Source organism: Mesitornis unicolor, unplaced genomic scaffold, assembly GCF_000695765.1.
Source record: "Mesitornis unicolor isolate BGI_N332 unplaced genomic scaffold, ASM69576v1 scaffold6312, whole genome shotgun sequence".
Lineage (NCBI taxonomy): Eukaryota > Metazoa > Chordata > Aves > Mesitornithiformes > Mesitornithidae > Mesitornis > Mesitornis unicolor.
Genome location: NW_010167021.1, coordinates 20,939 through 36,143, shown reverse-complemented (window position 1 = coordinate 36,143; position 15,205 = coordinate 20,939). Strand labels below are relative to the sequence as shown.

Sequence of the window (15,205 nt, the reverse complement as noted above, 5' to 3'; positions counted from 1 at the left end):
CCCCCCCTCCCTGGCCCTGCTGGCCCCGCTGCGGGGGATGCAGCCCAGGAGACGCTTGTCTTTCTGGGCTGCAAGCCCCCATTGCTGGCTCATGTCCCATTTGTCACCCACCAGTCTCCCCAGGCCCTTCCTCACAATGCTGAAAGCCTCCCTTTCCAGAGAAGGCAAATCCAGTGCATGAGTCTCAAGTGAAGCCATATCCAGTATTGTGTGAAACAAGAAATGACTGCGCGCTTCTTCAGCGGTGCACCAGAAGCCACAGCACATGAATGATGGGACCTGCCACATCTCACACACCCGTCCTGGGCGCTCACCATCACTTGTGCACGCAACAGACACCCGCACACTGGCACTAGCCTCTGGTGCTGCAAGAGGGGGAAAAGGTTGTGTTATCCCAACCTCACCCCATGGACTGCTCATGCAGCCCAACCTGGGGAGCAAGGAGTAAGAGGAGATACAGAGAAATGCTGGAAGGGGGAAGGAGATGAGTCAATGGAAAAGGGACAGGAAAAGAGGATCAGAAAGGATCAGAAAGAAGATATGGAGAGAGTGACATGATGAAGAAACCCCTGAGGAGTGATCATCCTGGGACCTTCAGGGCCATCGGCACAGCCAGAGCTCGCTCATAGCTGCAGCTCACTGAGAGCTGAACCCAAAGGGCTGTACCCTGCAGAGCTGGAGCAGCTCTCAAAGCCTCTGTGCAGGACAGGGTGGTGGTGCAGCGCAGCATCTCTGATGGGCCAGATGTGCCTGGTGCACACCAACACCATCACCTTCCTGTGGTGCAACACCTTCCAGGTGTTGGTACAACCTGAACAGCCCAGAACTGCAGGCATCCTGATGACATGCTTGCATTTGCTTTGCAGCTGCTCTAAGCAAGCAGCAGCTCGGCATTTACGGCAGAGCCTCAGACTCGCAGAACCATCAAGGTCGGAAAAGACCTCTAAGATCATCAAGTCCAACTGTCAACCCAACATCACCATGCCCACTAAACCGTGTCCTCAAGTGCCACATCCACGTGTTTTTTAACACCTCCAGGGATGGTGACTCCACCACTGCCTTGGGCACAGCCCCTTCCAGTGCTGAGAACCCTTTCAGGGAAGAAATTTTTCCATCTCTCTAATCTAACCCTGCCCTGGAGCAACTTGAGGCCATTTCCTCTTGTCCTATCGCCTGTTCGTTGGGAGAAGAGACTGACCCAGCCTCGCTAACCCCTCCCTTCAGGGAGCTGTAGAGAGGATAAGGTCTCCCCTCAGTCTCCTCCAGGCTGAACCCCCCAGCTCCCTCAGCCGCTCCTCATCATTCTTGTGCTCCAGATCCTTCACCAGCTCCATTGCCCTTCTCTGGAGATGCTGCAGCCCCTCAATGTCCTTCAGCTCATCTTATTCCTCCTCTGCCGGCAAATCTCACCCAAAAGCCTTCGGCAGCTGCAGCCTCAGCAACAGCCTCTATTCACAAGGTGCCCAGCTCAAAGCAAGGTCAAACCAGCTCCTGCACATCATGGCTTGCAATCCAGCAAAGATGCACCATCCAAGCGACTCATCTTCCGCCTTTTCAAAGTTGTTTTCCTAAAATCCAGTTCATTCTCGTTCAGCTGAGAAGTATCAACACATGTTGATCTGCAGCCAAACACAGCCTGGGTGTTGAACAACACCCCTCTCTGCTCATCAGTACACTGTGCCATCCCTCTTTTACTTAAGAAGTTATTTAACTTAGTGTTTATTTTGTCAGATTGTTATTTTACGTTCCCACGGGCATCCCACATGTCTACAAAATGCTTTTGATTTTTGAAGGAACACCAAGTTTCATGCACAATGGGCTGGAAAAAGCATTTTAAATGTCTTTCAGTCATTAAATAAAACTACCTGAATATTCAGAGTAGTTAAAAACCATATAAAAATGTACCTTGCATTTGAGAGACACTCATTAAACAGAAAATATTATCTAAAGTTAGGAAATGAGGTTGTTTCACCTGAGGTCAGCTTCACTCCCCAGACGTGGGGAAAGCAGCCCGATTGGCTGAACCGTCAAGCTGGATTTCCACAGAGCTCCTCCAGCTCTGAGTACCCATGAGGGCTCTGAACTTGCCCCCCCCAGGCATATAATGAAACCTGGGACCTTGGCCTTCAGTGTTTTTAATGAAGAGAACGACATTTCTGCAGTGCTCATCACACAGGGGAGCCTGGGAGGACACAAGCCGGGGTTCAGGGAAGCAAAGACCCCGCTCCCCAGCTCCCAGCAGCTGGGTTTGGTTCAGTGGTTGAGCCAGCTCAAGCAATAAGTGAATGTTTCCACTGCGCCAGCAAGACAAACCAAGCCCAAAAGCAACCAGAGAAGAACTATTCTGACTAACTAGGCTCAAAAGTGCTGACATTTGGAAGAATGTAAATAGCAGCTTTTGCTCACTTATGAGCTCAAAATTTGATACTCACAGAAACATGGAAAATACCCCCAAAATGTCTGGGAACCTGCATCACTGGCAACATTTCTGGGCTGGTGATGCCCTTGGGAGCTGCGACCCTAAAGCCCCCGGTATCTTTCTCCTGCTGGTGAGCTGACCAAGGCAGGTGCTTTATTCCAGCTGCTGCTGTGAAATGGGGGGTTTAATGTAATGAATTTAGAACATAAAACTACTTTTCCTGGGTGCAGAAGCAGCCCAGGAGCTTGGCTGCCCCCGGGACTGGTTTGCTGGGGTCTTGTGGATTTGGGGACAGCCGCTGAGGGACAGGCTTGTGCCCCAGGTCTGCGTCCAGAGGAGCAGCCCTGCCCGATGCACTGGGGTGCAGGCTCACATGAGCCCCCCATGCCTCGCTGGCTCCAAGACAGCCTGGCCTGTTGGCCTGAGGGGAGACAAAGCCATTCCTATGAAAGTGCCAGGTCTGGTGAGCCTCTTCTGGCTGGAGATGACAACCGGAGAGCTGGGATAAAAGTCTGTCATCTTAATGCCCAGTTACTCCTAATTTACCTGTTCCTAATTCCTCCTTTTACCCAGTGATTTGCTCACACCAATGTCCACACAAACTAGCAAAACTCTTGGTGCAGAAACACCCACACAAGGACCACGCTTCAAGTACCAGGTGTATCTAAACCAGCTCTCCAGTTCAACTCCTCCCAGATCTCATATGCAAACGTAGGACAGGCAGTGGGAGTGGGGATGGGCTCTGGAGGAGCACAGGCACATTGCCTAGGGAGGAGCTGGGAGCGGTGTGAGGGTGTGCAGGGCAGCAGGGTGGGCTGCCCTCAGAACCAAAGGGCCTAAGGAAGCTGTGGTCCCACTGGTCAACGGGGCAGGAGCTCTGGGACAGGGCAAAAGCTACGGTTTCCATTTCTTCTTTTGTCTTGGTGATCACTGGTACTTAGCCTCCCAGTGCCCTCTGAGCAGAGGCCAGTGACATAAGACACTGTTCATGGAGAGGGATGTAGACTTTGGGTGTGATTGAGTCAACTGGAAATACACAGGTCCATGGGAGCAGGTGGGATGCATCTAAGCATGCCGATGGAGCTGGCCAATGTCACTGCAAAGGGCATCTCCATCATCTGCCAATGATAGCGGTGATCATGGGTGGTTCCAGACTGGCAAAAAAAGGCAACCACCATGCAACTTCTGGGAGGAGGATCTGGGGAACCCCTCAGCCTCCCCTCAGTCACTCCCAGAAGGACGAGGAGGTAAGTGGTTACAGCCAGAGTGGATTTACCAGAGACAAATTGTGCTGTGCCATCCTGGCCTTCCCCAGTGAGATGACTCTGTGCAGAGAAGAAGAGAGCAAGGAATGGTGCACACCTGAGATTAAGGCTTTTGGCACAGACTCCCATGGTATCCCTATAGCCATTTTCATAGAATCATAGAATACCAGGTTGGAAGGGACCACAAGGATCATCCAGTCCAACCTCTCAAGGTAAAAGTACAGTTTAAATGAGATGAATAAGACCCTGTCAAGCTGGCTCTTAAAACTGACCAGTGTAGGTGAGTCCACCACTTTCCCTGAGAGATTATTGCAATGTCTGACTGATCTCATGGTAAAAAAATTTCTTCTGGAGTTCAATGGGAATCTCTCCAGAAGCAACTTGTGTCCACTGGCCCTCATCTTTTCCCTGTGACTCCTCGTGAAAAGGGAGTTTCCATCTTCTTTGTAGCCACCCTTTATGTACTGGTACATGGTGGTAAGGTCTCCCCTAAGCCTTCTCTTCCCAAGGCTGAACAGGCCCAGTTTTCTCAGCCTTTCTTCGTATGGCAGATCTTCCAGTCCTCTGATCATCCTTGTGGTCCTTCTCTGGACCCTTCCCAACCTGTCCACATCTTTTTGGTATAGTGGGGACCAAAACTGAACGCAGTACTCAAGGTGTGGTCTGACCAGTGCAGTAGAGAAGGATAATGACTTCTTTATCTCTGCTGGTGATGCCCTTTTTAATGCAACCCAGCACCCCGTTGGCTTTTTTTCACAGCTGCAGCACACTGCTGAGCTTGTCGTCCACCGAGAGCCCCTGAGGACAGGCTTAGAAAGCAGGGGTTGGTCAGCTGAAGGTGACAAAGCTCAGGGGGGGTCTTACTGCTGCCTACAATGACCCAGTGGGAGAATGGAGAGAAGCTGGAGCCAGATCCTTCTTGGAGGTGCACAGGGGCAGGGCAAGAGACAAGAGATCAAGCTGGGACACAAGGAGTTCCAGTTAAATATTAAAGGGGAAAAAACCATCATAAGGGTGGGCAAACAATGGACTGGGGCCCAGAGGACCCATGGACCGATGCCTATGGCATCTCTATCCTTCTAGATACTGAGCACGCAGCTGGACAAGGCCATGAGCAACCAGATGCAGCTGGCATCGCGCTCTGGCAGAGGCTTGGATCTCCTGGGCTCCCTTCTCACCAATGTGCTGTGATCCCACCACAAGGAACAAACCTGGCAGCCACATTTCTAGTTGCTTGTCCCTGGATGGAGCCCAAGGAGGACACCCGTGCTACAAACACCGCCAACACAGTGGCAATAGCTCCATTGCAATGCGGTGTTCCCGCTGCATACCTGTCCTAGAGCACCAAAAATTCAACATCACACCAGCAGCGCACTGGGGCAAAACCAACACAAGCAAAGGCCAGGGAGGTTTCCACACTACTGGTATGTTCCAGCCAGAAAACTGCCTCAACGCAAGCTCACCCCACGCTGTTCCCTGGGTGACAGCTACAACTGTCGCATCAGTCCAGCTCACCCGTCAGGCACGCACAGCCCGGCAGTGCCAGCCCTGCCAGAGCTGTCAGCAGCTCTTACCCACAGAGCGTGGTGACAAGCTAAGCCAGCAACACAACCCCAGGACAACGCCGCTCTGCGCCCAACTCACACCGGGCACATGTGCTGCTGGGCACAGGGTCCCTGCAGGGTTGGCATCCCTGGGAGCCCAGAGTCAGAGAGCAACCAGGTCAGAAGCCAAAGCCCTGGAGTGGGGTTACATCACCCACCTCAGCCTCCCAATGCAGGGGGTCCAAGTTGCAGCCCCAAAGAGCTCCTCTCCCCTGATTACCTGCAGAGCCCAGAGAAATGCTAAGAAATGACCAAATAATGAGAAAATAATTCGTTGACTTCATTGACTGAGTGGTCCATGGCTGAGCGAGCTGGGGTTGTGCAGCCTGGAGAAGAGACCTCACTGCAGCTGTTCAATATATAAGAAAGATGGAGAGAGACTTTTGACCAGGCCCTGAGGTGACAGGACAAGGGGCAGCAGTTTTAAACTGAGGGTGGGGTTGGGCTGGACACAAGGAAATGTTGTACCATGAGGGAGGTGAGGCCCTGGCCCAGGTTGCCCAGGGAAGCTGTGGATGCCCCATCCCTGGATGTGTTCAAGGCCAGGTTGGACGGGGCTGTGAGCAGCCTGGGCTGGTGGGAGACAAGGCAGGGGGGTTGGACTGGATGTCCCTGAAAGTCCCCTCCAACCCAAACCATTCCATTACTCTTTGGTGGAGCCCAGTCCCATATCCTGCTCTCCCACATGCCAAGATGACGTCCAAACAACAGAGTTCAACACAGTGAAAAATCTAAACGCTGCTCAAATTCATGACCCTGGGCTACACAGCACCAATCTGTGTCCATGCCAGACACTGCAGAAGTTATGCCTCTGCCTGGGAAACATGGGCACACCACAGTGACACCAGGGACTGCCACCTTCCACTGCCACCTGCCTGCTCTCCCTCTCCCTGCCACTGCCACCCGTCACCCGCACTGGAGATGGCAAACAGCTCCAGAAGGGCGCAGAGCAGGGCCGAGCCTGGGGCAGTTACAGCCCTGCCGTCAGCCCACAGTCTCAGGAGTGGTGAAGGCAGAGGTTTCTTCTGGGAAGAGATCTGCTGGATGCCCTGACACCGTCCAGCTGCAGCAGAGCCTGCCCATGCCAGGACCACCCCCAGGGAGGCACCAGAGAGCTGGTGAGCAGGGGAATTGCTGCTGTCCTGCTTTGCTGGGCGCTGTTGCACCGTCCTTTGCTTTGGCTTTGCTGTGCCCCAGCAATTCTCCTTCCCACTTGCTCTAAAGACTCCTCAAGCCTTTCTCCTCTTGTGCAGGGTGAGCAGGGTGCTGGGCTCCAAGCTGGCAGCTGCCTCTGCAGAGGTGATCAGTTAACGTCATCGCTGTATTGATTCGGCACCGACTGCGGCACAGGGAAGCGGACAACGCGAGCGGCTTCCCAGACTGAAAACGAGATAGCCAAAACTCCGGCTTCACTGCAGAACGCTCAGAGAAGGTGGGATTTTTACTGAGCTGCGTTTGTGCATAAACCCCCTGCAAGAGCAGCAGGTCCATGCCTGGATCCTCACCCCTGGGTGCTGCAGGACATTGCTGGTAGCTGCCGTTGCCTTTATTAGTTCAAGGGTTTGCTAAAACAGAACCTTCGCTGCCCAACAAGGCCTTGCTTCCCTGCTCTAAAGCGACTCATTTTCATCCACATCCTTCAGTACAGACAGCACTGGAGCTCACCCTGCAGCCACACAGAGGTGTCTGTGCCATTTCCCAAGGCATAAACATTTCAACACGACCTCTGCAGCAAGGACCCAGCAAATGGACACTGCAGAGCAGAGACCAGTCCAGAGAAGCACGAACCACGTGTGGGAAGTTGGAGATGAAGGAATTCCCAGGACCCCCAGGACAGCCTGATGTGGGGTGACTATGACTCAGCCTATAGGTGAGCCAGGAGCTTTAGAGTCCAGGTAGCTGTAGAGGTCCAGTACTAAAGTCAGATCCCATGGCAGGGTACAGCAGCACCCTGGAGTCAGCCATGGCACACAACTGTCCATGGACTGCCTGATTCTGCCACCAGGACCTGATCACCCTTGTACAACAGGGACAGGTTTGCCACTCCTCAACTTGGGTCTGCTGGAGCATCACACTGGTGCCCCCAAAGGCAGCCGTACAGCACCGCAAGTGGAAGGGAGAAACTGAGTCACACTCCACACTTGTGAAGGCCCCCATGGCCTGAGGTGACACCACAAAGCCAACACTGAGCAGACACAAGCCCTCTCTAGAAAGGCCTTGGAGTGAGCTGCTCCATCGAGGGTGACACACAGATGATGGGGGAAGCTCTCATCAAACAGTTCATGCAACAAAGCCTCTGACTTTCTCTTCAGATGGAGGATCCGAAGCTGTAAAACATCATGTTCTTTCATATTAATTAACCCATTACTGAGCAGTATGGCCAAGCTGTACTACCTCTAAATGAAACACATGTTTGCTTTGTACACTTTTTCTGGAGACAAGTAATCTCCCCTGTCCAGTGCCATTTCATCAAGCTGAACTAGTTCAGCTCTTACAGCTCAGGTCACAGCTCTGGTCTCTCCTGCCTCCATCCCGACATGCTTTGCTATCCTGGGATGTCCAGGACAATTGTATAGCTCCAACTCCAGAATATCACTCAAAGCTTGTCCTATTTTCACACCTTATCTAGGAGTTCAAGCCCTGGTTTCAAAAGCAGCTGGACACCATGAGTAACCTCGTCTTATGAGACTTCAGGTCATCAGCAGTCAAATGCTTCTGAGTTAACCTCAGACCTGTGAAGATGCCGCAGGCTCTGTGTGAAGCTCAGTGATCTCCCCTGTCCTCAGTTCTCACCCAATGTCCTTTCCTTCAGCATCCCCTTGGATACAGAGACCTTGTATAGCCTTCCCAGGAGGTGCTTGCCTGCTGCTTCTCGGCACTGAAAGTCTTCTTGGCACTTCCTGCCAAGTCATCGGCCCTGCCACAACCCCACTGACTGCACTCTCTCTGTTGGTGCTCTCAAAGTATTCCCACCACAGACATCAGAGAGATGTTTGTGACCTGCCCTCGCTTTCCAGCTGCCTCGGGCCAGGTCCTGGAGGGACATCTGCAGCAATCAGACCTTCCCACTGCAGTCAGCTGCTTCTGCAGAAGAACAGTCTCTACGAGACACTCCAATGCTGCTTTCATCAAATCTTTCTAAGCTATTTCTTTACTTTGCAGGGGGTGGGAAGGAGTTACTCAGAAGTGTAGCATAACTCGGGCTGGAAGGGACTTCAGGAGGTCACTCCAGCTCAAAGCAGGGTTGGTGACTTCCAGTCTCTAGTGTGTGCTGTTGGCCTTACAGACAAGCCCCACGTCCCTCAACCCCCATCTGCAGAGCCAACACCCTCCACCCCCACCATGGCTACAGACAGAGGTGAGAGCACCACGACCGCTCATCACAACCGAGCACAACGCAACCCCGGGGCTGCCCGTGCAGAGGAGAGGGAGGTGCACCCCATCTCTGCCTCCACCTCTGGATAGCCCTGTTAAGAAGCCCATCAAAAGAAAGCGCCACTTCTTGCTGGTTTCATGGGAAAGAGGAGGAGCTGTGTCAGCCCTTTAAAAGGTTGATAGTTCCTGGACTGTGAAGCCACACTGATGCCTGGTGGAGGGGCAACCACAGCCCCAAGAGGGAAGAACATTTTCAGCAGGCTTCAGGCTGCACAGTACTCTCTGAAGGGTCACTCATCTTCTTAGATTAAGTGAAATTTTAGGTGAGTTATCCAGCTGTGTCAGTAAGCCTTTCTCTCATTTACAAGCTGCTCACGCATCCTTCCAGGCACTGCAGAAACAGACACAGACTTCAGGTGTCTCAACAAGCCGCAGACAGACGCTCTCCCCTCAAAGCTGGCACTTCAGAGGGAATTTTCGCTCCAGTCCAAATCACCTTTAGTGAGATGCTTAACATGGATGTGCAGAAACCCACATGCCTCTCTGTCCACGCAGATGCCCATTACACATAAGGACGAAGCCAATGCCCCTCCTCTGCAGCCCCCTGCACACATACTCGTGTCGCAAGCCACTCAGGCTGCCTTTTTCACTTGTCGGTCACCTTGCACACTGTAACTTGATTGCTCTAAAGCCACCCACAGCCCTCCTCTCCCATCACGTCCTGGGACCCCCAGCTGCCCCCAGCCGCTCCCCGTCCTCCCCTCCCAGTGCCACAGGGCACAGACTCACCTGAGTTTTCCTTATCCGCAGGTCAGCCGATGACCTGTTCAGTCCTTCCTCTTGTTCAATACTCTGCTCGATACCTGGTCAGGGCAGAAGGACACAGATTATTTTGCACTGTCTAGAGAAGGAAAAGGGATTGTTTGCCAAAGGGGGGCTGATGAAGACTGAACCCTTGAATTGAGGACCATTTGGCACCGAGCAGTCCCCAGCTCCTGACTCTGAACTGGGATTTAGCCTGGACCAGCAGCAAAGCCCCGTTTCCTTGCTGCTAAGCACCCAGTGCCTGGACACCGGCCAGCTGCGCTGTCAAGGGCAGCACCCGTTTCTCCCAGGCTGGTAAGTGAGGGTTTCCATACAAAATTGAATGCGATGCTCAGGTCTGATCCCTGGACTTTCCAGTGTTCAAACAAAATGGAGTGCTGTTCTCCTGCTGGTAGACAGGAGGAAACCCAGAGCTAAAATGCCTCTGCAAAATACCAAAGCTCAAGACTTCTCCAGGGATCCTAAAAATAGTAGGTCTGTCAGCTGCACAGCCCAGCACGGGGTGGACCCACCAGGCTGGCGAGAGTGCACTTCATCTCGCTGAAGAGTTCTCTGCAGCAAGGCAGAGATTCGCACTTTTAATCACGCCTGGTAGTGCAACTAGGTGAGACAAATTCCTCCCTTGCCCAAAGACCATAGATGACGGCAAGGAGAAGCACTGCACCACTCAGCATCCTCCCATGGTTTGGGCAGGGAGAAGGCATGGCGTTGCAGGGCAGGTGGTCTGGCGCTGAGCAAGGCAGTACATGTCTGCTCTTCAAGGCCAGCTTGGGGCACAAAAATTCAAAAACTTAATTTCAGGGACTTGAAAAAGCCTGGAAGAAATCTTCCATCAGCGAGCTGGCCCAGTGTGCAGAGATATTTCTCTTCATGTAGGCCACCAGACGTGAGCTGGTGGCACCCCCTCAGTTTGGCTGAAGACCCCATTCCCAACGCAGATGTCCCATAGCTCTATGAGCCCTGCTGTGCCCACACTGGAGCAGGTTCCACGAGCCCAACACGAGGCAGGTTTCTCCTGCAGCTTCCCATTCCCTGGAGCTGCCCAGCGGCTCCCCATCACCAGAGCTTCACAGCATGGTTTAGGTTGGAAGAGACCTTAAAGCTCCCCCAGTCCAACCCTCTGCCTTGGTCAGGGACACCTCCCATCAGACCAAGTTGCTCAAAGCCCCGTCCAACCTGACCTTGGACACTGCCAGGGAGGGGGCAGAGCGCAGGACACCACCACCACAGTGGGCACTGAGTTTCTGCTGCGTGCTGGTTAGCAGAGGTGGGCCCACAGTGCCACCCTGTAGAGAGCAGGAGGTAAGGAAGAGGAACCCTTGGTGGTAAGGAAGAGGGTGTCCAACAGCACAGCACACTCTGGGGAAGCGCTGCAGAACATCGGCACTAATCCTGCACGCCCTCCTACTCTCTCCTGGAACAAGCATCTCTATCCAGAGCTCATCAGAAATGTCCTGTCCCACACAGCCAGACGGCCACGGCTCTGCTCCCGAGCACGCCCCTGCCTGCAAGTGTGCTGCCTGCCCAGCATATTTCATCAGCAACTGCTCTTCCTTCACACTTGCCACAAACCGTTCCCTGTTCCCAAGGAACAGTATTGGCAAACATTGTGCATTTATGATAATTAATAAAATCACATTTTCCCAAGAAGCTGTTATTTAGAATTGGCCATTGCATGAGCAATGTCTGTCCTAAAGAAGTCCATTCCTTGTGAGCAGATGGTGTTTTTAATCAGTCCTGACTGTTTTCTCTCAGTGATCATGCCAGCCATGAGGCGATATGGGACAAAGCACAAGGACTGATCATCTGTTGCTCCAAGTAAATACGATACCGGTGAGTCTTTTGTGGAAGTAGGAAGCAGGAATTGGAGCCTGTCCTGCAATCTTTCAGACTCTCAGAACTCCTTAAAAAAACCCCACCTATGGATTTTTGTTTTGCACAGACTAAACCCTGTTCCCCACTGGACACCAGGGATCCCAGTATGGCCAGGGGGGCTCTGGTCCATGGGAAAGAATCCCTGGTCTATGAAATGGGTAAGATGGCCCCTAGCTCTCCTCCCTGGGTCTAGCTGGGATCACGCGTCAGGAGGACAGAGGGCAGCAAGGTGACAACAGAGGTACAAGTCTCTTTCATGGCCACACCACTGGTGACAGACCCGACAAGTGGCTCCAGCTGTATCTAAGTCATAGAGTCACAGAATGGTTTTGGTTGGAAAAGACCTTTAAGATCGAGTCCAACCATCAATCCAGCCCTAAGTCCACCACTAGACCATGTCTCGAAGCACGACATCCACTCGTTTTTTAAACACCTCCAGCGGTGGTGACTCAACCACCTTCCTGGGCAGCCCCTCCAGTGCTTGACAATCCTTTCAGTGAAGAAATTCCTCCTAATATCCAACCTAAACCTCCTCTGGCACAACTTGAGGCCATTACCCCTTGTTCCACCACTGGCAGTGAGAGAGAAGAAACCAACCCCCACCTCACTATCCCTCCTTTCAGGGAGCTGTAGAGGGTGATAAGGTCTCCCCTCAGTCTCTTCCACGACTGCAGGGCTCCTACAAAACTCTGGGATTCGGGAGAACGCTGCTGCCATGTGGGAAGCACCAGCTCCTCTCCCATCCTTCAGACACAGCCAGGCCTCCTGCAACAATCTCAACCAAACCCCACGTTGATGTCCAAGACCACTGCAGGCAAATCTGAGCCATGTCAGGGTGACCTGCCTCCTGCCTCAAGATGCTGCTGTCCTCACTGACCCCAAGTCTCCTGAGGGGGGAATCTCTGAGGTCCAATCTTTGGCTTTTGGGCTCGCCTGAGTGCTCCAGCACAACCCCAGCCATCCACGGGCTGACAACCGTGTTGTTCTCACTCCTTCCTTGTCAAAGAGGTTGACTGATTCTTCCTAAGGTGGAAACCGATGGTCACATTGGTCACGCTCTGTCCCTGCACTACCCAAGGCAGCAGTGTGCCAAGACATGGAGTGTGCCAACTAGACAGGACAACCCTCCCCGAGCCTCATGGCTGCTTTTTTCCCCATCACCTGCCCCACAGAGCCCACGTTCAGGGGCAGTGGTGCCTCCTGCCCTTCCCAACTATGCTGCCAGAGTAGCCAGGACAGCCAGGAGGCATTGCTGCCTCAGGCAGAGACACCAGTGATGCAGCCTGCCCTGGGGATGGCAAAGACAACAAGACCAGCCTGGTGGGAGCAGGATGGGGGCAGCAAGAAGCATGAGCCCATGGCAGTTGTGCCCCATGCCAGCACAGCGCAGGAGACCCAGCACCACCACCTGTCCCCGGCCAGAGCCACACAGGGAGGAGGGACAACAGCTCTCCGGACGGGACCCATCTACGCTGCCATGCCAACCTGGCTCATGGGGAGGAGCCAGCTCTTCTTGGAGGCCTGCAAGCCCCACAGCAGTACCTTGTCAACCACTCGGCCCTGGCAGCCCAACGTCTGGCCATGCCATGAATTTGCTTGGAGTTGGGGCTCACTGGGACAGCCCAATGCCCACCAGTGCTGGCAGTATGGGAGCCACTCGCAGCCCATCAGGTGCTTGCAACCCCGTTCCCGCACCCCCATCCCGGGGACGGGGCACAAGGGGGCAAATTCACAAAGGGCAAATAAAAGCAGGTAGAGGATACTTTGGGGAGGGAAGGGGATGCCCATCCCGGAATGATCTCTGCCAAGCAATGGCAGATGCCACCACTGGCTGTCCCTTCCCCAGCTCTGCGACCCCTCTACTACCACCAGCAAACCACTCCAAAATAGTCCTGACCTGAGTCAAACACTGCCAGCATGGGGTTGATATGGCAGCCAGGGCCCCCCAGCATTCCTGGTCATGGGGGGCAAGTGGGAAGTGCTGAGCACTGGGGCAGGACTCAGGGCAGCGACACTCCCTGCCTGCTGCGTCCCCAGCCCATGATGGGAACCCCGGGAGTCCTCGCAGCGAGCAGAGCCCCACAGCAGCAGTGCAGGCCAACACTCACTCTTTAGCTTGGAGCGCACTTTGTTCGCTGTCTTCTTTATGTCAGACATCAGCTCCTCCAGCTCCTCCTTTGTTTCTGGGGAGAAAGAAAAGAGCAAACACAGATGTGCTGGAGACACTGTGAAAACCTGCTGCCCAGCCCCATAACATGTGGAGACCAGAGCTGCGAGCGCTCTCACTTCCAGACTGGGACCACTTCCACCCCGCACACTCCATCAGACCCCGCTGCTGGTCAGGCACGCAGGGAGCTGGGGAGCTGCACTGGGGGACCCCCTGCCCGCACTGCCCTAACCCAGCCCGTAGCCAGTGCGCTGCAGAAATGGGATCCCCAGTGCTGGTTCCTGTAGTGGAGAGAAAACCCCCGCTGGACACAAAAAACCTTCTGCTCCTCAAGGCCCTGCCACCTCGAGCTCTCCCCAGGGCATCACGAAAGTTCCCGTCTTCCACGGGCACCCACTGACCCACAGCCAGTGTGGGTGTGTGCACTCCCAAGCCACAATTTTCTGCTTCTGATAGAAAAGTAGGGGCTGAAGTGGCCAGAAGTCACCCCCAGTCCCACGGCCTACATTTCAGGGACGACTCTGAGCAGCCCAGCCAAAGCACGTACAGCAGTTCTCTCATTTCAGTGGGCCAGGGCACAGGAGTTGCAAATACAAACAAGGACAAACGAATCCCTTCCCCACAGGCATCCCATGTGCCTGCATGACCTGCATGCAGCTCCCACTGGGAGAAGAGACCTGAAGAGACTGTCGGTGAATCTCAACACCTGCCCACCTCTCCAAGACAGCCAGGGGCTGTTACAGGAGTCCCCCAGGCTGCCAAGGCTATCGACTCATCCAGAGGGAGAAGGAAACCACAGCATACACCACACGAGAGAGAAGTCAATGAGCTGGGGAAGGTCAGAGCCCTACCCGATGGACAGGATCTGGCATGGCGATGTCTGCCCTCACTCCCAACGCCAGGACTCGGCTCTGAGCTCACCACCACTGACAGAGCAACCATTGCAATGTCTCAAGGCATGCACGCCTTGCAGGGCTTTTCTCTGCACTGCAACAGGTTCACCAAGCCACGAGCTGTGCTCCGCAAACCCGGATCGGAGGGAAACTCTTCAATCGGCCTTGTGGAGAAGGACTGGGGGACACTGGTGGGTGACAAATGGGACATGAGCCAGCAATGGGGGCTTGCAGCCCAGAAAGCCAAGCGTCTCCTGGGCTGCATCCCCAGCAGCGTGGCCAGCAGGGCCAGGGAGGGGATGCTGCCCCTCTGCTCTGCTCTCCTGACACCCCTGGAGCATCCAGCTCTGGGGTCCCCAGCACCAGACAGCGGTTTTAAACTGAACGAGGGTGGGGTTGGGCTGGACACAAGGAAATGTTGTACCAAGAGGGTGGTGAGGCCCTGGCCCAGGTTGCCCAGGGAAGCTGTGGATGCCCCATCCCTGGCAGTGCCTGAGGCCAGGTTGGACAGGGCTGTGAGCAGCCTGGGCTGGTGGGAGGTGTCCATGGGTTGGAGTGGAGGAGCTTTGAAGGTCCCTTCCAACCCAAATCACTCTGTGAGTCCATGATCTCAGTCGGGTTCCTGTCCCAGAAACCAGTGTCTTCAAAGGAGCCAAGACATTCAGGAGTTTGCCTCTCTACCCTGTGTTTCTGAAGCTGCTGGATCCCCACCAGGCACAGCAGCAGGGCAGGAGCGGGGTGCACAGCACTCATGCCCAGCTCATGGGTACCCTACTGTGCTC

General features: G+C 54.2%; 1 protein-coding gene across 1 annotated transcript in view; it reads right to left on the bottom strand.

Moving 5' to 3' along the window:
• The window catches only part of STX1A (syntaxin 1A (brain)), a 26,462-nt gene extending 12,060 nt beyond the window's left edge, over window positions 1–14,402 (bottom strand). Inside the window, exons 1-3 of the mRNA XM_010178519.1 lie at window positions 14,382–14,402; window positions 13,472–13,598; window positions 9,453–9,526 (exon numbers count right to left, since the gene is read on the bottom strand). Of these exons, the coding sequence (XP_010176821.1) occupies window positions 9,453–9,526; window positions 13,472–13,598; window positions 14,382–14,402 (222 nt within the window). The remainder of the gene's footprint in view (window positions 1–9,452; window positions 9,527–13,471; window positions 13,599–14,381) is intronic.
• Window positions 14,403–15,205: the final 803 nt, after the last annotated feature.